At 36.7% G+C, this 26066-nt stretch overlaps 2 protein-coding genes and 1 non-coding gene across 3 annotated transcripts; 2 read left to right on the top strand and 1 right to left on the bottom strand.

Moving 5' to 3' along the window:
* Window positions 1–17740: 17740 nt before the first annotated feature.
* Window positions 17741–19056, bottom strand: LOC131303922 (extensin-1-like). Its single transcript, XM_058330988.1, has 2 exons — window positions 18329–19056; window positions 17741–17788 (listed from the first exon to the last, which is right to left on the bottom strand). Exons 1-2 carry the CDS (start codon window positions 19044–19046, stop codon window positions 17781–17783), a joined length of 726 nt encoding a protein of 241 aa, XP_058186971.1. The 5' UTR covers window positions 19047–19056; the 3' UTR covers window positions 17741–17780.
* A 2310-nt stretch (window positions 19057–21366) lies between these two features.
* On the top strand, window positions 21367–22179 carry LOC131326521 (uncharacterized). Its single transcript, XM_058359330.1, has one exon. It carries the CDS (start codon window positions 21367–21369, stop codon window positions 22177–22179), a length of 813 nt encoding a protein of 270 aa, XP_058215313.1.
* A 2542-nt stretch (window positions 22180–24721) lies between these two features.
* Window positions 24722–24824, top strand: LOC131308729 (U6 spliceosomal RNA). The gene has a single exon (XR_009194550.1). It is a non-coding gene; the product is annotated as a U6 spliceosomal RNA (small nuclear RNA).
* Window positions 24825–26066: the final 1242 nt, after the last annotated feature.

The following is a 26066-nucleotide window of genomic DNA, read 5'->3' as shown; positions in this document are numbered from 1 at the left end:
AGATCAATAATTGAAGGAAAAACTTATGGGAGACCGTGCACAGAGAGAGAAATTGGATTTTGGGACAAAAAACGAACACATTTTTATGTCTAAATAATATCCAATACAAAATACAATACTTAAATGTTCTCACCAAACAAAAAAATAAAAAAAAAACATTAATATTTAAAAAAAAAATTCCGAAACCGCGCATGGGCCTTGGCCCCCATATACCCACACCTCCCTCCATCTCTGGATAGCGCAATTCTGCATGTTCGGGCATGCCCCACAGGCTTTTTTCACTCTTTCTTTTTTTGACTCTCTATGTTTGAATATTTTGGTGCATGAATGAATGATTTATAGCTGTTTGAACTTGATACAGAAAATTCAACAAGAAGAAGAAATATTCCTGGGTTTGGTTAAGTCATCATGAATCATTGATGAATCAGCACATTTTGCCCTTTCCAAATTGTCATACGTAAAGGAAAGATTTTACAAGTAAATTAACCGCTGTCCCCAATAACTGAATGGGCAAAAAAGTAAAATAACACCGACACGAAATACCCCACGTACAAAAATTCCTTGCAGTTACACCAGTTTTTCTCTGTAGCCCAGCATTCGGGGAAGATACCAGTATGCTAGTTAGGTTCTGCCACTGCCAGCCAGAAGAATAGTCAAAGTCAGAATTTAATTAGTCACAAAGAATTTTATTTAATAAATGGTGTCACTAAGAATTTCATTCATATTTGAGACAATTTTAAATGCTTGATCAATTTTATGCCCCATTTGCTAACAAGAAAATGAATGTATAATCGATCAAGCTTTTACTGATATCTGACAGAATTATTTTTTACAAGAAAAGTAAAAAAATATTTTTTAAAAATTGAACGGTGAAACCCCTAAAATGGTCCCATAGCAGGGCTCATTTATTCCCTCCGTCCTTGTGCATTACATGTGATGCTACAATTAACATTGCAGCTAATGTTGGCTAGTGTCAACTCAGCTTTTAACAACACCATTAAGTGCAAAAATGTGCGGAAGCATGTTAGGTCTGCCTTGGCCCAAATTAAGAATTTTGTCTGCATTCTCTCATCTCTCAACCGACTCTCCCATCTCTCTCTCTCTTTATCCTTCTTCCCCACGAAATGGCTCTACCTCTGCCCACCCTATCAATTCTAGACCAAATGGAAAAGATATGTAAAAATTCACTTCTTTCTTTTTTTTAATAAATCTTGTCCGGATTAGTTTTCGCGCACCTTGACTAATTTTGAAATTAATCCCACCTCACTGTCTAATTGCGGGGTCCCAATTAATTAAAGTCGGAGTAAAGCTTTATATGGACTAGCCCCAAAGGGAGTTGATATTGAAGATTTCGAACCTGAAACTTTTTTTTCTTGAAACGACAAAAATTTTATTATGGAAACTCGATAATGGGTACATCGAGAGAGAAAGAAGAGAGGAGAAGAAGAGGAAAAACAAAGAAAGAAAGAGGGCCAATGAGAAGTTGAGAAGAGAAAAGAAAACTAGGACCAAACACCGAAACAAACATCCAAAAGTGTAGAAGCATCATCTACTGGCGAAAGATTTCCATGCCTTAGGACGGAATAAACCCCTAAGTCCATGCCTTGACTAATAGGCCAACTCCTTTGGGGTTAAAATTCACTGAGAACTTAACTTCGAAGAAAAAAGGAAAAAGATGACTAACAAGAGGATCTATGTATGGTTGGTCATAAAATAGCAAAGCATCTGCGGAGCACATACGAATGGGCTAATGTTAGTCAAGGAAATCCTCCGACAAGGTACGACATTCTATGTAGTGCAGTCAATATGACATCGTTCTATGCAGCGCAGTCATATCAGAGATTAAGGGAGGAATGGAAATTTCTTGTTAAGATTAGAAATTAATTAGGAGGAATTATAAGAGCCTCTCAAATCAAGCTTCATTTTCATTCTTCAAAGCTTCATTTTGAAGAATCACCCTCCCTCAACCATACTTCATTTTGAGTTCTTTAAAAAGAAGAAATATTTTTTATTCTTCATGCATCAAAAATCGTGCAAACAATGAAGAACATTCTTCATTTTATTTACCCTCTTTAAAATGCTGTACTACAATATTATTGCTTATTTATCATCTGCTTAATTAGAAAGAGATTCACGATACCTTTAAAATGAGACCAATCAAAAGTATAATTAATGAATTTTCTTTTAGAATTTTGGAGGAAAAGTTGAGGTTTGGAGAGAAACGGATGAATTTTGAAAAAATGAAGAATGGTAATTGAAGTTCATTTAAATAGTTGTATTGTTCAAAATTTTGAACTTTGAAAAATTGGGTTGGAGGTGGTCTAAAAGATTAGTATGTGAACGGTGATTTGCATTTAAGAATAGGGTCAATTACTGAATTATTCAGTTTTATAGAAGAAATAACTTGGTTGTTAGCAAAATACGGTTCAAAACATGCAGGAAAGTAAGGCATTCTCGTACGTACTTCCATTTTTTTTCCTTGCAATTGAATTGAGACTAAACTATTGTTGAGAGAAAATATAAGGAATGAGATACTCTCCAATCTCCGGTCCTTTTCAGAAGCGAGCAGTTCTGTTCCCCTCATGATCTGAGCAATTTCTTTTTAGAAATTGCAAGAGTAAACCAATTATGTTAAAAAAATTGGATTCTAATAAGAACAACAAACAAATAATTGCAATTCATTTATCTCAAGATGAATATATTTAGATTCACTATTCCAAGTTTATTTCAAAACTGCATGGTAAAATCATATCCATTGATGTTGTACAAATTTAAGGTCAAGCATGGTAAATATTAATTGATACTACATTTTAGAACAAAAACATTTTCTCAATTTTGACCTAAAGAGGGCTCACAAATGGGATGAGCGGTCCCTAATATACACCTCAAGAAAAAAAAAAATTGGGTTGCTACTTGCTTAGGTAACTTTGGAACTTGGTTCTTTAGAAATTACTTGGTTTTGATTATGTCACTGCGGATAGCCGGATACCCTTTTTTTTTAGCTTGGCAAATGAAATATTTATTGCAAGCTTGAAGGGGTACATCGAGGTCTCAACCACAGTAAGCATACAATACTTACGCGATCAAGCACAAAACAGAAACTAAAAAGAGAACACCTGACACCGCCCTCCAGCAAAACGTTGGAGGACACGAACCTCACCTAACAAACAAAACAACTCCTCACAGTTTTAACAACCTAATTCCATCAAAAAAAATCTTAAATTCCTCCACTGTATACACCTTAATATCGAACTTGGCCTTAACCCACATAGCGACTCTAGTCTTTACCTTGTCCACCACGACCTCAGCTGTCACCATTGCATTGTTAAACACATACTCATTTCTCACCAACCATAACGACCACAACATTGCAAAGAAGGAACTTTCCCACAAGCTTTTAGATTTCTGAATTTATATGATAGTCGGATGCCGTTAACTTTTTATACTTACATATATAGTATTAAATGACGGCCAATGACGTGTTTTGATCATTAATATTTGTCAAGGACATTTTTTGCATTGACAAATGTTCTCAACATGTCATTGGTAGGTATTAATTATCAAAACACGTTATGGGCCGTCATTTTCCCGTACTTGTCCAGCATTTTGGGTTTCGAGATTGAGGCCGAACTTGCAGGCTACGAGCCCAGTCCACGGCCCAGGTAAGACCAGCCCAATTTTCTTAACTCCAACCCACGCTTAGGAATCGAGTAGGCAGGCCCGGCCCGTGAGTTTCTCGGCCTTAAGAGCATTTCCCAAGTTCCAACCCATTTCCCTGATTTTGAAGAATTAGAACAACATTTTGTGTTCACAAAGTGTATTTAACGACCACATTCATTCAAAATCCAATTAAAATTTTTCTATTTCTATCTTTACTTTCAGTTATCATCTTTCGCATTTTATTTTTTATTTTTTATTATTATTTTAGAAAAAATGTATCTTTAACTTTGGCCTTATTGTTATAGTTTCAAAGAGCATCCTCAATGGACTAACCAAAAGTTATCACATCACCTTTTGATTATCCATTTAGTTCATGACTATAGTTAGCAACCCTAAGCTCCAAAATGAGTTGGCTAAACTTCAAATCCAACGGTCAATTTTTCTTCTCAATTAAATGTTCTCTGCATTGAATAACATTATAGTATAATAAGTGAAAGTGGAGAACAATTGTTAAAATCCATAAAGTGACTAACATTGTTAATTGTAAAACCATTTGCCAAAATGGAGGAGTGAGTTTTACCTACCAATAAAGCATTTGCTTTGTGGACAGCGAGTCTTAATCAATAAAAAGCATACATAGTAACTTTTGTTGGAAGGACTCACTATTTTTGGTTATTGAAACAAATGTTGCTAACTTTGGCTATTGAAGCCGATCAAATAAATAAATAAACTTTGGGCATTGAAAGGCTCAAATTTGATTATTAGTTAAAATGTTGCTAAGTTTGGTTATTACATTGTGAACCATTTTTGAGGCCAACATTGCTACCTTCGTAAATATGTTGCTTTGGGTTATGCCATCAGGGATGCTCTAATGATCCTACTTTCATAATTGCAAGCATTGGGCACGTGAACTAGCTACCACATTTTGTTTGGAAATTTTTTTTTACTATCAATGCAAATCGAATATTTAGTCCGCTAAGGAAAATTAAAGCTGATATATTGTGAGAAAATAACCTGTTTCGTAAAGTGAAAAATAAGTATTTAAAAAATAAGGATCTTAGCAGAACAGAGCCTTAGTTAAAAATTCTCCATATTTATGTTGATTAATAACATTAATTCCCTCAAATAAAGTTAATAAACTTCACCATAATTACAGTAATTACTGTATCAATTTTCTTTTTACACATAAACTTGTACATTTACTTGCATCATCTAAATTTTGTCGTCGTTTCCTTCTAAATGCACAAACCATAGGACATATCATTGCAACTGCAAATTTTCAATTGAAATAATAATTTTCAAATCCGTACATAATGGGATAATCATGGAAAAATAACTTTTCTTTGCGAGTCCAATATAATTGTGAGTTCTGACAGGCCCACAGTCCAAAATTGCATCTCTCCCATTTTGTGAGCTGTGATAAATTTAGCCCATGGTCCAAAATTACAAAATCTCTCTATACCTCTGCTGTTTGCTAATTCAGTTGTAGTATTGCACAAAACCATTTTTGTGCAATTCTGTAAATTGAAATTGCACGAGAACAAATCTATGGAGGGATTTCTGTACAAGTGATGTGACTTCCTTTAGAAAAGAAAAAGAGGAACCCGAACTAGCCAAAATAAGGAGAGTTAAGCTTCAGCTTACTCAAGCTTGGCTCTTGGAAGATCGAGCTTGTCCCAAAAAATACTTGGGTTTCATTACCTTTGCGCATTTGTGAATAGCAAAGAAAAGTTCCCCTTAGAAAGCAAAGCCAAAAAAAAAATGGCCGAAAACTGTCTTGTCTTGGGTTCAGTCCATATGATGTTTTGCCTTAGATTTGATAGTCAATCTCGTCGGATACTGAGTTACGAGGGGTTATGCAAGTTTTGTGTCGACAGAATTGTGGAATTGATCTTATGAAATACAGTATAGTAAATTAGAGGTCGCCCCGTTTTTTAGCCTCGGTTTGAAACAAACCCTAAAACATTTTTCCGAACCTAGATAGGCTCGGGTATGTTGGTTCATGACTTTTGTAACGTCCCGATTTTCGGACACGTTAATTAAATTATTTTCAATTGATTTAATTCATAAAACTGATATATAAGAAATAAAATTTTATTAAATAGAGTTTATCCTCAGAAATCTCAAATACTAAATTCAAAACTACTTAATTGTCTTACAACCCAACGAAATAAAACAGAATTTGATAAATCTGATAACACTCATGGAAACTTAATTAAAAGTACATCAAATTAACAGAGCTTCTAAGGGTACGGCCTCCAAGGCTCAACAAACTCCCTTTCCTCAGTTGAGAGGTCTTTACTATGGTACGGATCATCTTACAGTAGATTCTGTTCTTCGGTCTCTTGATTACCTGGCATGAAACGCCAGCCCAACGGCACTATAATGAGTTTTGAAACTGAGTAGATAATCTCAACCCTACTAACTCATTACCTTACAATTAGCAGATCAACAATATAATAATTCACATGAGGTACAAGATAACAGCACATTGTCATTTTCTTTATTATTCATCAACTTACATGAAATCTAAGGATCATCTCCACGAGGTCCTTTCCTCCCACATCCACTAACTTTGACCATTCTATGGAATAACTCTTCCTTTATCTGTTCTGCACCAGGGTTTTAAGCGAATACTACTAAATTATGTACTCAGTCTGGATTCGCCTACAATCATAATAAAGGAATAGCTCACCATGACAACTCAGTATTAAGGGTCGCACTATCTCATTGCCAGGATCCATTACTGTCTCCCAACTCTACATACTGGGTACTTTATCATACCCATAATCTACACACTGGTACTATACCGTATTCAGGGATCTTTTACCGTTTCCTAAAATACTGTATCCGAAATCCTTTACCGTCCTTCATACACACACTAGGTACTGTACCGCATTTAGGATTTTTTACCGTATCCCAAATCCTGTATCCGGAGTCCATTACCGTGTTCTACACACTCTGAGTAATTTATCGTACTCAGGGTCCTTTACCGTTCCCCAACTCAACTAAAGGTACTTTATTGTACCAGGGTCCTTTACTGGTACCCAACATCCTCAATCAACTTTACTATTTTTACCCTTTACTTATCCACGTCTATGTGTTCACTACTCCAAATCACCCATGAACCTAAATCCATTATAGCACATACAACATGATATAGTCAATAATAGCTCAACTCATAACATAATACATTTCAATGAGATAAAAAGTACATATCAAATAATATTGTGTGAGTAAGTAAACACGTATTTTATGATGGCCAATGCCTTTAAGTTATTTAAAGTTTTTGTTGAACCAATGAGTCCATTAGAAATTTTATATTTTAGGGTCCAATCTAAAAAGTTACGACATGCAAGGACCAAATTTGTAAACTAAAATAAATATAGGGGTAAACTGTAATTTATGTACAATCTTTTAAAAGTCAAACGTATAGTTTACTGTAGTATTTCGATTTTTCCAGTTCCAAAACAGGAGATAATCGGATTCCATGGTTTCGATGCATAGGCAGGATTTTCTCCAATTATCACTTGCTTAAATCTACATATAAGAATTATTTTATACTTAAGGAGAAAGTAGGGAAGCGATTATACTATCTTTAATACGGATAAAACAATTCGGTGGAGTCCGGTAGATTTTCGTTTAGCGGCGAAAGATCAATATTCTAGCAGCAACTTTGGACTGGAATAACTTGACCAAACCTTGTCCCTTTTTGGAGATCCTTGTGTCTAACGCAAAGATCTCCAAATGTTCTACAACTTTTGTAAAGGAGTCCGAGCCCGGTAACCACTTTTACTATGAGAAAAATGACGATTTGTGGAGGGACAGTAAGCTGTCTGGAATTAGGAATTCGAGATTTTTATTGAAGTTTGGACGGTGATAATTCTATCGATCCTTGACCGTTTCGGGTGATTCTTGTGTCAAATTGAAGATCTCGACACCCTCTATAACATTTGTGAAGAAACTCGGCCTAAGAAGGACATTACCGAGGATAAAAATAGACAAGAAGATGGGTTCGTGGTACGGATGAAAAACGAAATGGCGTGATCTCTGTTTCCCTGTTTTTTTTCTTCTTCTTTCTCCGCTTTGCCTCCTTCCTTCTTCTTCTTCTTAATTAGCCTAGCTCTTCTCTCTCTCTTGATCAAGAAAAGATTAACGCAAGGAAGAATAAAACAAAAATGGTCAAAAAAGAACAAAACAAGGAGATAATGATGATGATGATCTCTCTCTCTCTCTCTCTCTCTCTCTCTCTCTCTCCTGCCTGCCTGCCTGCCGAGAATGTGGAAATGAAATGGGGTGGGTTTATTTTGTGGAGAAATGGGAGGGAGGTGGAGAACTAATGAAGTAGTAGAGGAGGGTGGGAGAGTAAGATGTTATAGAGATGTGAAGGAGAGATATTTAATACGAGTTTAAAGGAGAGTGGACAAGTGAAAAGACAGAGATAGAGGGAGAGATAGGTGAGGGATGAGAACCAAATCCCATATTTCATGGGGTAGCAATTCTAGGTTGAAAGATGGATAGGTATATATATATATATATATATATATATATATATATATATATATATATAGGATTAGATTTATATAATAATTAAGCTAGTCGTAGAATAAATTACACAGTTAACAACCTATTAAAAAAGGCAATTTATAATTACACTGATAAATTAGTAAGTTTATATAAACAATATAAATTTTATTTGATAAAAATCTAGGGTAAAAATTAGGGTCGTTACAATTTATGTGCCCCTCACCCTCACCCTTACACTCTCACTTTCTCTCTCAAACTAAACCCACCAATTCACTAGTTCTCGTCGAAGCCTCCATTGGCGAGGTCGACGACCACGAGTTAGACGAGGATGACGAAGAAGACCTTGAGGAAGGAGGAGGACTAATGGTTAGTGACGAAGAAGACTTCCGCCGCCGCCGTTGCACCACCACCACCGGTCTCTCCGACACCGACTATTTCTCCTTCATCGCTCTCGGTGAGATCATGATCGTGAATTCCGACAGAGAGAGAAGATAGACCGGCGACTACTTTGTAGAAATAAACGACCATGGATCGTCAATGGACGTTGACGACAACGAAGCCTTACAGATGTTCAGAGAAGGCACAATCTCCTTCGACAACAAAATTGCCGACGCCAACTTCTACAACTCCTTTCGAAGACGACTTCGACTACACCGACATCAATTGAACTCTCTGCATAGTCCTCTTTCTAGGATTTCCGATGTGAGGTTTACTTTTCAATTCTTTTTTTTTTTTCCCTTCAAATTCTTAATGTATGGTTGGTTTGATGGAATTGTATGAGGAATCTGTGACCAGATACAATTGGTCGCATAGATTTTAATGTGAAGTTATGATTGAATTAGTCGTTTGTTGTGAATTGCACATCCGAATTGTTTATTTTAGTATGTCGTGAGATTATGTGAACTGTGCAATGAGCTATGAGAACTGCATATGCGAATTGTTTATTTTAGTATGTTGTGAGTCTATGTGAATTGTACGGTGGGTTATGAGAACTGCATATGCAAGCTGTTTATTTTCATGTGTAGTGAAGTTATGTGAACTGTGCAGTGAGTTATGAGAACTGTATATGGGAACTGTTTATTTTAGTGTGTGGTAAAACTATGTAAACTTTGCGGGAGGCTATGAAAACTACATATGCGAATTGTGTATTTTAGTGTGTTGTGAGGCTATGTGAACTTTGTGATGGGCTATGAGAACTGCATATGGGAACTATTTATTTTAGTGTGTCGTGAGGCTATGTGAATTGTGCGGTGGGTTATGATAACTATTCATTTTAATGTATGATAAGGCTATGTGAACTGTGCGATTAGCTATGAAAACTTCATATGCGAATTGTTTATTTTAGTATGTCATGAGCCTTTGTGAACCATACAATAGATTATGAGAACTGCATATGTGAACTGTTTATTTTAGCGTGTAGTAAATCTACGTAAACCTCACATCGGAAAATCCTAGAAAGATAAATGGACAAAATCCTGATGTAATTCTACCAACGCAATTTCCTACAAAATACAGTTCATTCATGCATTTTCCGTCGCCCATCTTTTTAATCAACAAAGTTAATTTTACTAATTTAAAAACTTTGACAATTGGTCTTCCAGAATTTGATGGGGAGATTTGCGTTAACTGATCACAACATACTCAAATACTTAAGTTAAAAAAGAAAAAAGAAAAAAGAAAAAAAAGGATGGGATCAAATCCACCATCTGTGACTTATAGGAAAAGTCTAGCCCCGGAAGATCAAGGAAGAAAGTGAATCAAAAGCAGGATTTGTCATATTTAATCAATCTATGTGGATGGTCCATCACTTTTTGGAGCTTATCATCTTTGTGAAATTCAAAATGAACTCTATAAAATCTGTATGTGCATAAAAGCGAACACAGACGCTTTCACGCTCTACACCACCTGTAGGGCCCAGTCAATACAATTTGAGAAACAACTATGCTATTCTTACCTCACAAATTTTACGGTGCCTCCAGAGGAAGAGAAAAGAAACGTACAGATCGGTATATGCTCAAGAAACCAAATCACAAGATAAATCTAAAACACTTTTTTTCTTCCGTACGGAGTAATTCTATACTTGTAAAATGCATGAGATTCTGGTGGGTGTTCCAAAAAATGACATTTTCTTGTTAAAAAATGATTATTTTTATAAATACTTGGATAAAAGTAAAAAAAAAATTACTTTTCCGATTACTCACGTTGAAACGAATCAATATTTCACAAAAGTTTGGCACAAAACTAGCAAATGTCAAAAAATTCAAATAAAGACAACTCCCAAATTTAAGTTAAGTTCAAGAGAATGGGACATAATTAAAGATACCAACCGGTGGAAATATACCGTACGTACTGACAGCACACGGGGCTCACTTGAAGCCTTGCACGGATGATCCGAGTAGGCCCATGATAAATCTACTCAATTCGATATGTTTAGGTGTTCGATCCAATCTTATTATTTTTGAAAAATCGGGAAAAAATGAGAAGATTAGACGAAAAATAAAAAGATTGGATTGAGTACCTACATATATCGGATTGAGCTAATTTTTTACGAGCCTCATCGAAACTTTTTGTTAAAATAATGAAAGCCTCGGATCATCCGTGCGAAATCCGGAATAGGCCCCGCGTGCCATTTGTACATACCGATTGTTTCCGTCGTCGGTATCCAGGTCCGGTCCTGAGTTTTCCGGGGCCCTAGACGACCAACCAATTTGGGGCCCTTCACATCTACAACTCCAATTCTCAACTTCACGGCAGATTGCTTTAACAAGAGCACAAAATCACAAATCACACCACAGATTGCTTTAACCCTATTTTCGAGCAATTAAACAAACAGTTTTCAACTTCTCAAATGCATAAATAAATAATACTTGCAAAAGACAAAAGTATAAACAAATGCCCAAAGCCCATACCTGGTAGATTGATTTCTTGCCGCGATTCCGCGAAAACCGATTCTTGTATTCACGTTTTTACCTCTTTAAGAGCAGAGGCTAAAAGCATTTTGGGGCTTTGTTCGGTTAGGTTATAAGTAGGACGGCAGGAGATGAAATTTGGGGGTGAGAGACAGAGATGAAATTTGAGAAGGCATGAGGAGATTTAGGAGAAAGCAAGAGGAGATTCAGGAGAAGCCGATGTTGGATTGGGTTTTTCTAATTTCAATTCTGTGAGAAAGCCGACTTGGCTTTGTGGTTCTATTGTGTGTTTTTTTTTTTTCCCTTTTAAGAGTTGACACAGAATTCTGAATTGGGCTGAAAAAATATTTTGGGTCTTGTTTTAGAATGAGGCCTCACTTAGTTAAGTTAACTTTAGATACAAATTTTAGGCCTGGCCTTGTTGGTATCTGTAAGTGGGAGAAGAAGTAGGCGACTGCGTGATGTGATCTAGGTTTTTTTTTTCCTTGGAAAACCGAAGTAGGTGACTACGGTCCCGTTCCGAAACGTGAAATAAGTATTTATTTTTTAAAAAGGCAATTTTAAACTTAAAAATGATGAGCTTATTAAAATCTAAAAATATGCAATATGGATCTTGTTTGAAAGATTTCATTGAGATTTTTAATACGGTGCAAAAAAAATCAAAAAATTATTTTTTATTTATATTATTTTTTAGTTTGAAAATGTGAAATAAGTATTTATTTTTTAAGAACGTGTTCTGGAACGGGCTCTACGTGATATGATCTAGCTTTTTTTTTTTTTTTTGTCTTTCCTTGGTAGACGACTGCGTGATGTGATGTAGGTTTTTTTTTTTTTTTTTCCTTTCTTTGGAAAACTGAAGTAGGCGACTACGTGATGTGATCTAGGTTTTTTTTTTTCCTTGGAAAACTGAAGTAGGCAATTGCGTGATGTGATTCAGGTTTTTTTTTTTTTTTTTTTTCTTTCCTTGGAAAACCGAAGTAGGCGACTGCGTGATGTGATCTAGAATTTTTTTGGGAGAATTGCATTTCAATGGAGAGAGGGGCAAAAAATGTCCAACTCATGGACCACCTTTTTGGAATTGTTCAGTCATGAGAAGGAAAATAATAATTCCCAAGACATGGAATTGAAGACAAAAATACCATTCCCTCCTGTCACGAATTAGGGGCAACTTAGGTTCATACACAGGGCAATTGAGATTCATACATGGGGCAACTTAGAGGGCAACTTAGATTCATATATGGGGCAATTTAGATTCATGCACGGGGCAACTTAGAGGGCAACTTAGGCTCATACACGAGGCAACTTAGATTCATACATATGACAATTTAGATTCATACACAGGGCAACTTAGAGGGCAACTTAAATTTATACACGGGACAACTTAGAGGGCAACTTAAGATCATACATGGGGCAATTTAGATTCATACACGGGGCAACTTAGAAGGACAACTTAGGCTCATACACGGGACAACTTAGAGGGCAATTTAGATTCATAGATGAGGAAATTTAGATTCATACACTCGCAACTTAGAAGAGCTGAAACACTTTTTTTTAACTATATATTTAATATATAAATGGTGTAAAAAAATAAGTGTTTTAAATTTCAATCCGTTTGAACCGGTACAAAGATGTTATTTTTCTGACTATTTCATCCTAAATGGTCGTAGTAAATTTCTGACTTTAAGGCCTTTCAACGAGCACCCTAAGATTCCTTATTTAGTTTTAGAGTTCTCTTAGGGTGCATATTGAAAGGCCTTAGAGCGAAAGATTTATTACGACCATTTAAGATGAAATGATCAAAAAAATAATATCTTTGCACCGGTTCAAACAGATTGAAAATTGAAACATTTATTTTTGTAACTATATTTTTTATCTGTAAAGGACAAAAAAAGGAAAAAAAAACATCCGGATAGAAAGAGAGAAAAGAAAAAAAAGAGAAAAAAAAAAGATTCAAACCGAAAATAAAAAAAAGGAAATAAAGAGAGAAAAAAAAAAATAGGCAAACTGAGAGGGGGGGGGGGGGGGAACGTGGAAATGGGGTTGTGGGGTCGGGGGTGGGGTGTCACGGGAAAAAAGCACGAAATAATAACTTAGCTTTTAGGGTTTCAGACTCAGGACAGTGAGGAGTTTTGTGGTGGATACTTGCTGATATTAAATTCGTGAAAAAAAACGAAGTGATGTATTATTAATTGCGAATGAAGGATCTAAGTATCAGTTTCAACTTTCGGACAACCTGCGATTTGGGCGAAATAGGCGATGAAACCCTAACTCCACCTCCTTCCCCGTAACGCCGGCGGCCAATGCCGGCTGGCCTCCCCTCACCCCCTCTTTTCCCATGAACTACTCCTTCCCACATCTACCCTCCCCGTACCCCTTACCAATTTCTTTTCACCACGCCTTTATTGCTCCCAAAACTCCTAATCGTCGCCGATTCACCGTCTTGCCGCTCTCTGGTTACCATCTTCATCCAGTTTCGTTGACTGACTGATCCACCTCTCGGTCTGTTGGCCTCCAGATCCGCCGATTGTTCTCTGGCCGTTCCGTTGGGCGTCTACAATCTCTGGGTTTGGGTCGCCGGCAGCCTCCGCAACTTGTGGGCTTGAGGAAGCAACGCAGCAGAGAGAAACAGCACAAAAGGTCAGTTCCATCTTTTTGAGGCTTCTGGTTTTGCACGGCTCTGTGGGTGTTCGTTCTTGTTTTGTTTTTGGGGTTTGTTTCCATTTGTTTATCTGGTGTTCTTCTCTGCTGGCTTTGATTTTGGTGTGATTATGTCTATGGTATAATTTTGGGTGGCAATGGAAAAACTGAGAAGTGAAGCAGGAGGTTGGATTCCTGTGTTGGGTAACAAACGTAAATTGGATGCTAAAGTGGGATATGAAAATCTCTACAGAGGGGGAAAAGGGGATGCTCAATGGGTTACTCTTTTTGTTGATAACTTACCGGAAGACACAAGCCATGCGTGGCTGAAAAAATTCTTCACGAAATTCGGCGTTGTTAGGGATGTTTTCATTCCAGAAAAAAGAAGCAAGGCGACAGGGAGAAAATTTGGTTTTGTTAGATATAATTGTGCAGTTTCTGCTGATGTTGCTATATCCAAAGCTAACGGTCTTTGGATGGAGGACAGAAAGCTATTTGTTAAAATTGCGAGCTTTGATCAGAATGATAAGGAAAGGAATGTGAGATTGAACAAAGGGTCCTCCAAGGTTGTCACTGGATTGGAAAGCTTCAGAAAAGATCCCGGATTGATTGGGAATTCTAATATTCCGAGTGCCGAATCCAGCAAAAGAGGGGAGTTGATGGGTGGAAACTTTTCATATGCCCAAATGCTGAAAGGCAACAACCAAGGTGGTTTGGGAAGTGGTGTCAAGTCAGTTTCTCTAAAGCTTAAGCCAATGGGTAATGATTGGCTCCTCAGGAGTGGGGTGGCCAAACTCCATAAATTTATGGAGGTTGAGGAGCTAATGAGGGAACTGGAAAAGGAAAATATTAAGGAGTCTTTGATTAGAAGCATGGGGGGAAGATATTGTCTGATTACTTTTAAAACTACTGAGGTTAGGGATACCATGATCAAAGGTAATTGCTTTCAAAGGTGGTTTAGTGAAATTAAGCCTTGGAAAGGTGAAGCTGCAATGGCTGAAAGGTTTGTTTGGTTAAACTGCATAGGGATGCCGTTAAATGTCTGGAACTTGGATTCTTTTAGAAAGATTGGTGAAAAATGGGGTGCTTTCATGAAGGTTGATGACTCCACTCTTCATTGTCTATCACTTACAAATGGGAGGGTTATGGTTGCTACTGAGATCATGTCCACTATTGACGATTCTATTCAACTCGACATTGATGGTATTCTCTACAAAGTCAAGGTTAGGGAAGATCCTCTTGCGTTTGGTGTTGAGGTCTGGAGTAGGTCTGGTCAAAATACTACTGTTGATAAAGAGGTTGGCGATGTATCTACGAGTGACGGGTCTTTTTCAGGTTGTGAGTTCCCTCTGTTGGAATCACACGTTAGTGAAACCAAAGGGTCATCTTCTGAGGTGGAGCTTAATGTTGTCCAGGAGAGTGGAACCCATTGTGAAAACTCTTCAGCAAGTGGTGGAGCTGACTCTAGACTCATTGGGGATGACTTTAGTCCCAAGGTTGTGAATTCAGTGATGGGTGATTCTAGCAATTTGGTCTTGGAAGATGGCGAAATTGCAGCTGAGAATATAACCCCATTATTGATTCATGATCCAGTTTCGGATGTTGGGGTGTTTGACAAAGGATTCTGGAACCTCTCAGAAGTGGGTTTTTTTAATCAAGCTGATTTGGAAATGGTTGAACTTAATTCGACCCATGTTAAATCTATTGATGGCATCCAGTTAGTTGTGGACCTTGACCCAACTGAGAAGACTAAAGAAATGGGGAAAGGAAATTCGAAGCATAAGTCGAATGAGAAAATGTTGGGCATTCCTAATTCTAAGAAGAAAGTAGGAAGAAAGAAGAAAAAATGCGTTATGTTTAGATCTGCAATTGCTGCTGCGGCTTTATCCGCTTTTTCCAAAGACACTAACGGGTTACATCTGGATGATGCAAAGGCTACTCGGTCTATTGAGAAAATCTTGGGCGAAGATTATTTGGGTGATGATGAGGAAGTCTTAAGTAATCTCATGATCGATCATTAGTCATCTCAGGGGCAGGTAGTTGGATCTTGGGTGTGTTTGGCTCTTTTTTGGGTTTTGGGCCGGGTTGACTTGTTGTCATCTATGGGTGGTTATTTCCCTTCTGGTTCTTAGCAGCATGGCATATGATTGTCGGAGTTCTCTTTGCTCTGTTTTGATGCCTCATGCTATGAATCATTTTAATCTTTGTAATCTGTTTTCAAAGATTAATAAATTTTCTTTGCTGTTCAAAAAAAAGCTTTTAGGGTTTCAAATATGTGTCGGTATATTAGTCCTTTTACATAGCCCATTTCATGTATTGGGAATTACTTTTCTGCTTTTCATATTTAGATGAATTTTCAAAAAAGTGATCTGAGTTGGGCATTTTTTGCCCCTCTCTTCACTGAAATGTAATTCTCCAAATTTTTTTTTTCTTTCCTTGGAAAACTGAAGTAGGTGACTACGTGATGTGATCTAGGTTTTTTTTTCCTTTCCTTGAAAAACGAAGTAGGTGACCGCATGATGTGAAGTAGGGTTTTTTTTTTTTTCCCCTTTCCTTGGAAAACCGAAGTAGGCAACTGCGTGATGTGATCTAGGTTTTTTTTTTTTTCTTTTCTTTCCATGGAAAACCAAAGTAGGCGACTGCATGATGTGATGTAGGTTTTTTTTTTTTTTTTTTTGTTTCCTTGGAAAACCAAAGTAGGCGACTGCATGATGTGATGTAGGTTTTTTTTTTTTTTTTTGTTTCCTTGGAAAACCAAGCCATGTGATCTTGGTTGGGTCATGGGTGGTGCAAAAGTTGAAGATTCTCCGTTAGGTTTGTTCGAAAACAAACATGACTTCTTATGTTGGCTGTGATGAGTGTACTTCACGATAATCAAATTATTATTTTTTAATAAGTTAAAACTTTGAATAAATCAACCAAAATCAATAAGAGGTTAAAATCTCAGTACAACGCAAACTACAGCTGTATTGCATGATTAAAGTTTTTCTATGGTAAATCTTATGCGTTTAATTCATACCATCTTGTCTTGTTTATTTGCACACCCACATTCCATTCCATGGTATCATGGAAATGTTACTCCTACTTAGTATTAGCATATACCCGCATTGATCAGTTGTATGTTCACTTTTATTTTCTTCTAAGTACTCTCTCTTTTTAATTTACTCTTTAACTTTTTATTTCTATATAAATTAATTTGTTGGTCTCTTCTAAGTCACTATTTTTCAATTTCTTTCCAACCTTCCAATGTATTATATAATGTAATTATACACACGTTCAAGAATTTTTTATTTATAATTGAAAAACATTCAACATCACATTGTGATCACATGAATGTACGTGGATGCATGAGAGCTTCAAAATGACGAATGGAGAAAGAAAAAAAGTAGTTGAATTGGAAGCTGTGATCGAGTCAGAGGAGAAAAGGCTGGCCGGGAGTCATGAGAGTGCATGATTGGTTGTTACAAATTATAGTAACAAGGATAAAAACGTCAGGTTTGTTTACTGTTTTCAGTGCCGGGTGTGCACTGGCCACGGGATGCTCTTGGCTATTCAAATGTGTTTTGAATTGCCCGGATCTGTTTGAGCTTGAAGGGGTGTTTTGATAATTTAACACTTCAAAATTATCTAAACAGATATGAACCGTCCAAAATACGTTTGGATAACTGAGATCGTGCTCAGCATCACGTGACCCATGGCCACCCAGCACTGAAAAACTTCTCAAACGAACTTGTCTTTTTTTCCAGAATTTTGGAGTTTTCGCCCCAACCCAGGTTACCAGTTTTTTTGGCATAATCAAGTACGCCGTTCAAACCAAAAATAAATGAAAACAAAATTCACCCATCTCAAACCAATAATTACATACTATTAATGAACATTCTATATTACATGAGAGAGAGAGAGAGAGAGAGAGAGAGAGAGAGAGAGAGAGAGAGAGAGAGAGAGAGAGAGAGAGAGAGTCCCAAAATATCATATCATCATAGTTACCAAATACTGTATATATATATGATCTTCTTCCTGCAAACTTCATTTTCAAACGTAGGGTTATCAAGTTCCTGGGAAAAAAATATCGAGAATATCAAAGTTAAACAAATTAAAATATTCGATAAGACATATATTCTCCGAATAAGAAATTAATGTACTCATATTTTACAACCATTCTCTGATAACATCAATCGTTGTCTTTCTTTTCTTTTTCTTTTTCTTTTTTTTTGATCCGGATAACATCGATCATTCTCAACTCTATTTAACACTTTATTCTCGACCAAAACATTGAAAGAATTTGAGATAAGAGGAGAGAGATAGACGTAATAGACCTCACAAACCCAAGCAAAAATAAAAACTGTTTAGTGAAATCGGTTGATACAATTTCCACCTCAAGACATAGATCTAAAGCTTCAGTTCAAAAATTCGGGATTCAAATTCAACACAGTATATCAACCGACAAGTTCAGATTCGTAGAGAGAGAGAGAGAGAGAGAGAGAGAGAGAGAGAGAGAGAGAGAGGCGGGTGGAGGATGGAAGTCTTAGACAGAGAAAAAATGGATTCATATAAAACTATAAGCTGAGTATAAGAATAAGGGAATATTTAATTACCGGATGAAGATTCATATGCCAAAGATGAGGTAACGAGACCCCATAAAAAAGAGGAGGGTAGCGGCCTATGCGATGGTGATCTCTGTGGCGATGGGCGTCCATCCGGTGACTGGGGTGGAGGCGGTGGTGGTACTGGTGGATGACACCATTTGCGACAAAGAAACGAAATTAGGGACACAATCGTAACAGCGATAAACCCCAGGACAATCCTCCCAGAGCGACCCACGAGGAACGATAGTACCGATAACGTGGTCCCCGGCTGTGGCGCTGATGCTGGTGAGACGTGAGTTTTTGGTGGAGTGTTTGTTGGTGGTGAATGGTGAGTTTTGGGTGCAGTGCTGTTTGGTGGTGGTGAGTAGCGAGTATTTCGTGGAGTTTTTTTTGGTGGTGATGGCGGTGAGAAGTTAGTTTTTTTTGGTGGTGATGGTGGCAAGATGTGAGCTTCTGGTGGAGTGTTTATTGGTTGTGAATGGTGAGTTTTCGGTGCAGTGCTCTTTGGTGGTGGCCGTGAGAAGCGAGTATTTTTGGGTGGTGATGGCAGCGAGAAGTGAGTCTCTGGTGGCGGTGACGGTGGTGAGAAGTGAGGTTTTTTTGGCGGTGATGGTGGTGAGAAGTGAGTTTTTGGTGGTGAGAGGTAGCTGTGGTGGGTTTTAGTGGTGGAGATCAGAGGCGGAAGTGAGAAAAGGAGAAGAATAGCAACAAATATTGTTCTCTCCATTTTGGTTGGGAGGACTGAGGAGAGCTTTGTACTTTTATTTATGGCTATATATTAGCTAGAGTTCGATATATATATATATAGAGAGAGAGAGAGAGAGAGAGAGAGAGAAAATACAGTAGATTAGAACAAAGGGCCTATCGACGTTTACCATACGGCTTTCTAAGAAGCTTCCCCCGCCTTCCATGAATCGCTTCCCCCGCCTTCCACGAATCGCTCCACGTCGCTGTGCAAATAGACGGATCATGTCTTTAAAACGGTGTGGTTTCCACAGGTAAGATAACGTTCGTTTAATCACCGAAAATGAAAATAACGATCCAGTAGTATTATTTTTTTTGTTACAAATCCAGTAGTGTTATTGACGAAAAGGATACCAGCAAGGTTCCGAATACCGTATCGGTTAGAGTACCAGTTTTTTTACTAGTATGATACGTACTGGTACCGGTAAGATACCGGATACCGTTTCGGATTGATCGCTATTAGTGTTATTTCCCCACCTAAAAGAATTTATAGTATAATATACACTTTTTAAAACAAAAAAAATAAAAAATATTCTGGTATTTGTCCGGTACCGTCCGGTACTTGAAGAAATAAATAAATTTAAAAGTTATCTGGTACTATCTGATATTGGCCGGTACCAACTGGTATTTAAGCCGGAACAGAATTAGAAGTGTAGGGTACCGGATTCTATCAAAAATAGTACGTACCGACCGGTACGGAACGGAATCGATAACTTTAGATACCAGTATATGTTCCTTTATCTGACACGTTTTTAACACGATTTTTATCTGATACGTACTCCCATCAAAAGTTCATTTAGAACAGAACTGCTAACCATAGGTCCCATACAAATGATCTGAACCGTTTATTAAATGTAAAATATTTTTACAAGGATTCTTGCGAAAAATCAGCTCAATCCCATACCTATGGATGCTCGATCAAATTCATCAAACTTTTCATTATCTTGAAATCTGAATGAAAAGTTTGCATAGAGAAAATGTTATAACTTCTTTATCAAATTTTTTTCTTCCAATTAGGAGGGCCCTACACACACATGAAAATTTCTTTTTTTTGCTATCTAAATACTTAACATGCAAGATAAAAGGAATTGAAGAACAATAAACGATGAACACAACAATATACGTAGAAAACCTCTTAAAATGGGTAAAAACCACGAGAGAAAATCAAACCCCTTGCAATACAACTTGTTGCCTATGAAGAATTTTCTTTCTTGTATTATCAAATCGTCACCCATTAATACAACACTCAGGGACGTCGGGAAAGGGGGCACATGGGAAACTAAAATAATTTTGTTATACTTTTATATATTTTGTATAATTATGAAATTAAGTGTGCTACTACACATAAACAAATACATATATCTTAAAAATATACATATAAAACTAGTTTTATGTTTGAATTTCGTCATATAGTGCATTTATATTTGTTGATTTTCGAACTATTTGTCACTTGGATCGATTCTTTTTTAATTGTATTTATTTTTAACCGTCTAAGAGTAATATTTTAAAATAATATCATTAATAAACTATATCGATTATTCTAAAATTTATCGATGTTCATGTAAAACATACTCTCAAATTTTGTCTGAGATTTTGTGCTTATTTTTACATATTTAAGTGAAATTATGTGATATATTTTTGTAATTTGTATTGTATGTCTTAATTATTTAACAATCTTATTGGGGTTAACTAAAAAAATAATTTTCGCCACTATGATTAACAAGATGTCCCCACTAAACGACATTTTTGAATCCGTTCCTGACAACACTAACAATAGTTGATTCGAGATTCAGAGCAATGCTGATTGTACTCTCTTTAAATTCTAGTAATTCATTTGACATTACTTCATTAAGACCATGAATACGACCAATACTATCGCCTACTTTAAGTACAATTCCGGTATTCACAATTTTTACTTTTCTATTATACTTTTTAATACGTTGATGGATAGTATTGTTAATTTCGTCGACTCGAATGGTTTCCATCAATATTTCTTAATTCTTTTTTTTTTCTTTAAAAAAAATATTGCCTTGCAGTTGATAGAGTGGACTTTATATATATGGTGCTTCGGAGTCAGTGAAATAGTAACCAAGCCCTCCTCATTAGTATATTGTAATACAAAAGTGCAACACACACAACGGTTGTGTAAAACACAACACACAATCAGTCTCTAGCCGTCTATTGCTGTAATAAATGGTCAGGATTCACTCAAACTCTTCTCCATCCGGGCGGGATTTCAAGTGCGAGTAAACTCAGGCCGTGATACACCGTTCTGGGATCATGTGTGGTTGGGTAATTCAGCTATGAAAGAGGACTTTCCACAACTGTACTTGCGTTCCACGCAAAAAGATGTTGTTTTGAGCGAGGTTTGTATCGGAAGGGGCAGTAACAATTGGGATTTGCAATTTAGGGGAAGGTTGCGCTTACGGGCGAGTCAACAACTGGAGGAGATGAAGCAACGACTGCAAGGAGTGACCTTAGATCCATCAAAACCGGATTCCCTTCTGTGGATTTGGTCTGTATACAAAAAGTTCTCCACCAAATCAGTGTATAGGCAATGGGAACTTCAGACTCAATCAAGTAATAGTGTTTTGGGTTCTCTGTGGAGGAATTTGAGCCCCCCAAAAGTGGAAATCTTCTCTTGGTTGGCCGTTCAAGGAAGAATTGCAACAATGTCAGTGCTATTTCATAGGAACTTGATTACTGAAATCCAACAGGCATTGTGTCCCCTCTGTTCCGATGTTGTTGAGACCCCCCTTCATTTACTCCTGCATTGTCGAATTTTGTGGGAAGTTTGGTCTAGTATTCTGGAATGGTGGAATATACAGTGGGTTTGCCCATCCTCTCTAGCTGAACTTGCATCGTGGTGGTTTGAGAACGAGTTTCGAAACTTGGAAAAAAGTATTTGGGAGGTATGTTTTTTTGCAATTCTTTGGTCTATCTGGATTGTGAGGAATGGATATGTTTTCAACAATATTTCAACTCAAGCATGGGAAGTAGTGGATCTAATCAAAACTAGAGTGGCCATGTGGATAAAGGCCAAGTTTGACATTAAGGTTTATATAGTGAAGGATTTCAAAGGATATCTGGAAGGGATTCGGAAAGTGAAGTTGTAGCGTAATCTTTAGGCGTATTGTCTATCCAACCTTGGTTGGATAGTTTGTTGCACCTTTCATCTAATTTTCTTCCCCTCGATGTATCCTTTTCGAGTTCAATAAAATGATTCGTTTGCTGAGCAAAAAAAAAAAAAGTTAAACTTTTCTTTGAAAGAATTTTTATAAAATCTAGACCGTCCAAATATATCTGAATGATTAGAATTACGCACACAATCAACACAACGATTATGTAAGTAGCATTTTTACTGTAATATTGTTCAGAATTCATAGCCGTGCTTCGGAGTTTGTGACATATGCTGTAAGTGAAAAGGAACAGAAATGTCGGTCTTTGAGTTGGTGGTGGGTTTTTTTGTAATTTCTGTGTGTTGGTGGTGGTTTCCGTTGAAATGTCGGCGTTTAATTGAGTACCCCCGCGCGCGTCTGTTCCACGGAAATGGAAGATTACGTGACGTCGGCTTTGTTCGTTTTCAAGTTTTATTTTTATTTATTTTTTGTTTTTTAAATTATTATCTTTTTTTTTTCAATTATTATTTTATTTCTTCAATATTTATTTTTATTTTTATTTTTTTCTTTTTATCTTGCTCTACTCATTACCTTATTTCTCTCTCCACCTACAAACAAAACTAAAATATCTAAAGATGGAAACCAAACAAAGGTACATAACTTTGCACGGCATCTCTCTATCGCAATCTTGGCCGTGAGATTTTCGAGGTCCTAAGCGAGATTTTAAAATGGGCCCGACCTTTTAAAATGGAGCGCGAATATCAATTTCTTTAAGCTATTTTTATTCCTTTGGACTCTTTAGTATTTTCAATACGTTTGAATATTTTGGTGCATGAATGAAAAAATTTTATGCAATTCTGTTTCTACTTGATAGCTGGGGACATGCAAGATATTCTGGGGCAGGGCAGAACAGTAGCACCGGTACTCCTGGGTTTGGTAAGCCGTCAAGAATCAGCACGTCAAATTGTCAATAGAAGACCATAAAATATTCCCGACATTTGCACGTCAAACTGTTAACGCAAATTGTTAGTAATGCTCCAGGACGCAAGACTAATGTACGTGAAAAGAAATCGGCGAAGTGAGGAGCATTACGTGAAAAGAAATCGGCGAAGTGAGGTTCCATGAAATGAATAAAGAAGACTAATAAGTGGATTGCTTTTTAAAAGATTGAAAATTGCTATCGGCGAAGTGAGGTTCCATGAAATGAATAAAGAAGACTAATAAGTGGATTGCTTTTTAAAAGATTGAAAATTGCTCCGTTCTTCTTGAATTCATGAATTCCAAGCTAAATGTATGTTAAAGTGGTCGATTAATTTGTGCTTGCTTTGAATTTTCGCGAGGAGTGTTGTAAGCACGGATAATTGCTAGTTGGGGTACGATCTTCGAGGGTACACTATTGACGGCAACAGGACCATGTTTATGTTCCATGCAAATAATCCAAAAATCTTTTGTTAATGTTAAAATAATTTTTTGAGTGGCTTTGCAAAAAATTATTCAATTGAATATGTGTAGTTGGTCAATCCAATCTTTCAAATTTCATTCATTATTTATGATCCTGAAATTTTGAAAGTTGGATCAACCACTTATGCGTATTCAATGGAGATGATTTTTGTAAGGTCACCAAAACAGTTGTTTTCAAATTAATTACCGGTTCAAATTATTCGTCTAGGACTCAAAAGTGATCAGCTCCACAAGCCGTCTGTGTCGACATTTTCGATACCCCAAGTATGGGTACCCATAGTCAGAATCGTTATGCAACTGTTTTCAGGATGTTTGATCTCTCCAGTTATCTTTCGTATTATTCCTCGACCGTGTCAAAACCGCGTGACTTTTCTCCAAATGAAACACAGATCGGAATTTTAGCATTGAAATATAGATTTTGAATAATAACTGCAACAACAATAAAACATGGGGAAATAAAAATAACGTGAAAGTTCAACCGGACTTCAATTTTCTCGAAGAGAAAAGAAAGGAGATCAGTAAGATCATCGTCAACCCATCTCAATATCTTCATTTTGGGTCTCTAAAATAAAAACCCACATTTGATTCTCTGTATGTGTAGAGACGACTCCAAAATATAGAGATTGATCGCCATTTGTTAAAAAATTTCCAATAAATGGCGATCAATAGCAATATTTATAAATGCATAGTTTAACTAAAATGCATAGTTTCCAATAGCAATATATGTAAGTGCAATGTAGATATAGTTGGTACCAATTTGGTTGAGATCGATCTAAATTATCCTATTATGTAAACAATTCAACATGCCAAACGATTAAACAACTTATTAGAAATACAAGGCAACCAATCAGAAATGTTGGGAAATCCCCCTCTCTTGGGAGATGCCCTCAGCATCCAAGACAATATACTAGGGTGTATGTGCGACTCGTTTAGTGGGACACAAGAAAGAAAACCATTACGTCCATTCTCAATGATTAGTACCACTAAATAGGATAAAATGCACCTTTAAAATGAGACAATTGTTCGATATATTTAACGAATACATAAAACTGTTATGATTAAGAATTTGGAGGGGTTTGTCCCTTCGGGGACATCCGATAAAATTGAAACGATACATAGAAGATTCGCATGGCTCCTGCGCAAGGATGACACGCACAAATAGAGAAATAGTCCAATTTATTTACCAAAAAAAAAAAAAGAATTTGGAAGGGCATTTGTGCTGTGCAACTGAATGAATGTGTGTATTCAATTCACGCAATACATTAAACTTCCTTCATGAGATCTCCAATCACACAAATTGAGTTACCTTCGTAGGTGACTCCCTCTGGGCTTACACCCATCCCTTTCGACATCATATGTTGCAACCGACCCTGCGTACGACGTAAGTGTGTGGAACAAAAACGTGTGCAATATCCCTGTATAGACTAATTGCTTTTTCCCAAATTTTTTTTTTTTTGATCAGAAGCTTTTTCGCACATTTTAAAAGTGAGATATCACAACTGGATAATTTTATTTATTAAGAAATCACAATTCTCAACACCTTAATATAATGAATTCAAAAGCCTTTTTTGCAATTCTTGGAGAAAAAAGTAACCTATCCAGATATACGTGTAACGTGGATCAAGTAATTAACAAAATTACAGCCCAAGTCGTTGACCTAGTGGTTAAAGTCTAGAATTTAGAGGTTTTTCCTATTTTTTAATGTTTTAGGTTTGAAACTTTTCACGTGTTATGTATCGACATTTGTGGGCCAAGTTCATAAGTAGGACCCTTGCAAGTGGATGGTTGATTTAGACCCCGTTTGATAAACGAATTGGAGGTTAAGATTGGATTGCTAAGGTGACGGTATTAGTAATACTTTGTTTGATTTTCAAAATTTGTCTGAATTGGTACTCCCATGGGATAAACAATCCGGCCCATAGGGGGTATTAGCAATACCTATTGTGACTTGGTATTCGTAGTCCAATCTCAACACTCTCTCATTACTAATCCCTTCTCATTACCAATTTCTTCTATCAATTCAATCTCATCATCTAATCTCATCTTAAATAAACATGATATTAATAATCTCATCATCTAATCTCATTCCAAACAAATATACTCATTATCAATTCCTTCTCATTATCAATCTCAATCTTAATCTCATCTCCTTACGAATTTTATCAGTTTATCATTATTATCAAACGGAGACTTACAGTTTTTAAGATTAGTTGACATTCGCGTAAACTGGTACAGAGAATTGGTTATTAAAAAAAACACTTTCGGCGGCACTTTTGGAAATATAGTAGTACTTCTCAAACAAGTTATCTAGTCAAACTAACAAGTGGGTATGCCCCACTTTGGGACTTGCCGTTGTTATGCGGTTGCCTCTAGAAGAAGTTAAGAAACAGATAGAGTAGTCGTAGAATTCGTCTGCACCATAA

The sequence above is a fragment of the Rhododendron vialii genome, chromosome 1a, assembly GCF_030253575.1.
Source record: "Rhododendron vialii isolate Sample 1 chromosome 1a, ASM3025357v1".
Taxonomy (NCBI): Eukaryota; Viridiplantae; Streptophyta; class Magnoliopsida; order Ericales; family Ericaceae; genus Rhododendron; species Rhododendron vialii.
The sequence above is the reverse complement of the archived record's forward strand: the minus strand, read 5'-3'. Positions and strand labels throughout refer to the sequence as shown.

What these genes read in the sequence shown, in the direction of transcription:
- LOC131303922 (XM_058330988.1), bottom strand. Translation starts at nt 19,046, where the DNA reads ATGGAGAGAACAATATTTGTTGCTATTCTTCTCCTTTTCTCACTTCCG.
- LOC131326521 (XM_058359330.1), top strand. Translation starts at nt 21,367, where the DNA reads ATGAAAGAGGACTTTCCACAACTGTACTTGCGTTCCACGCAAAAAGAT.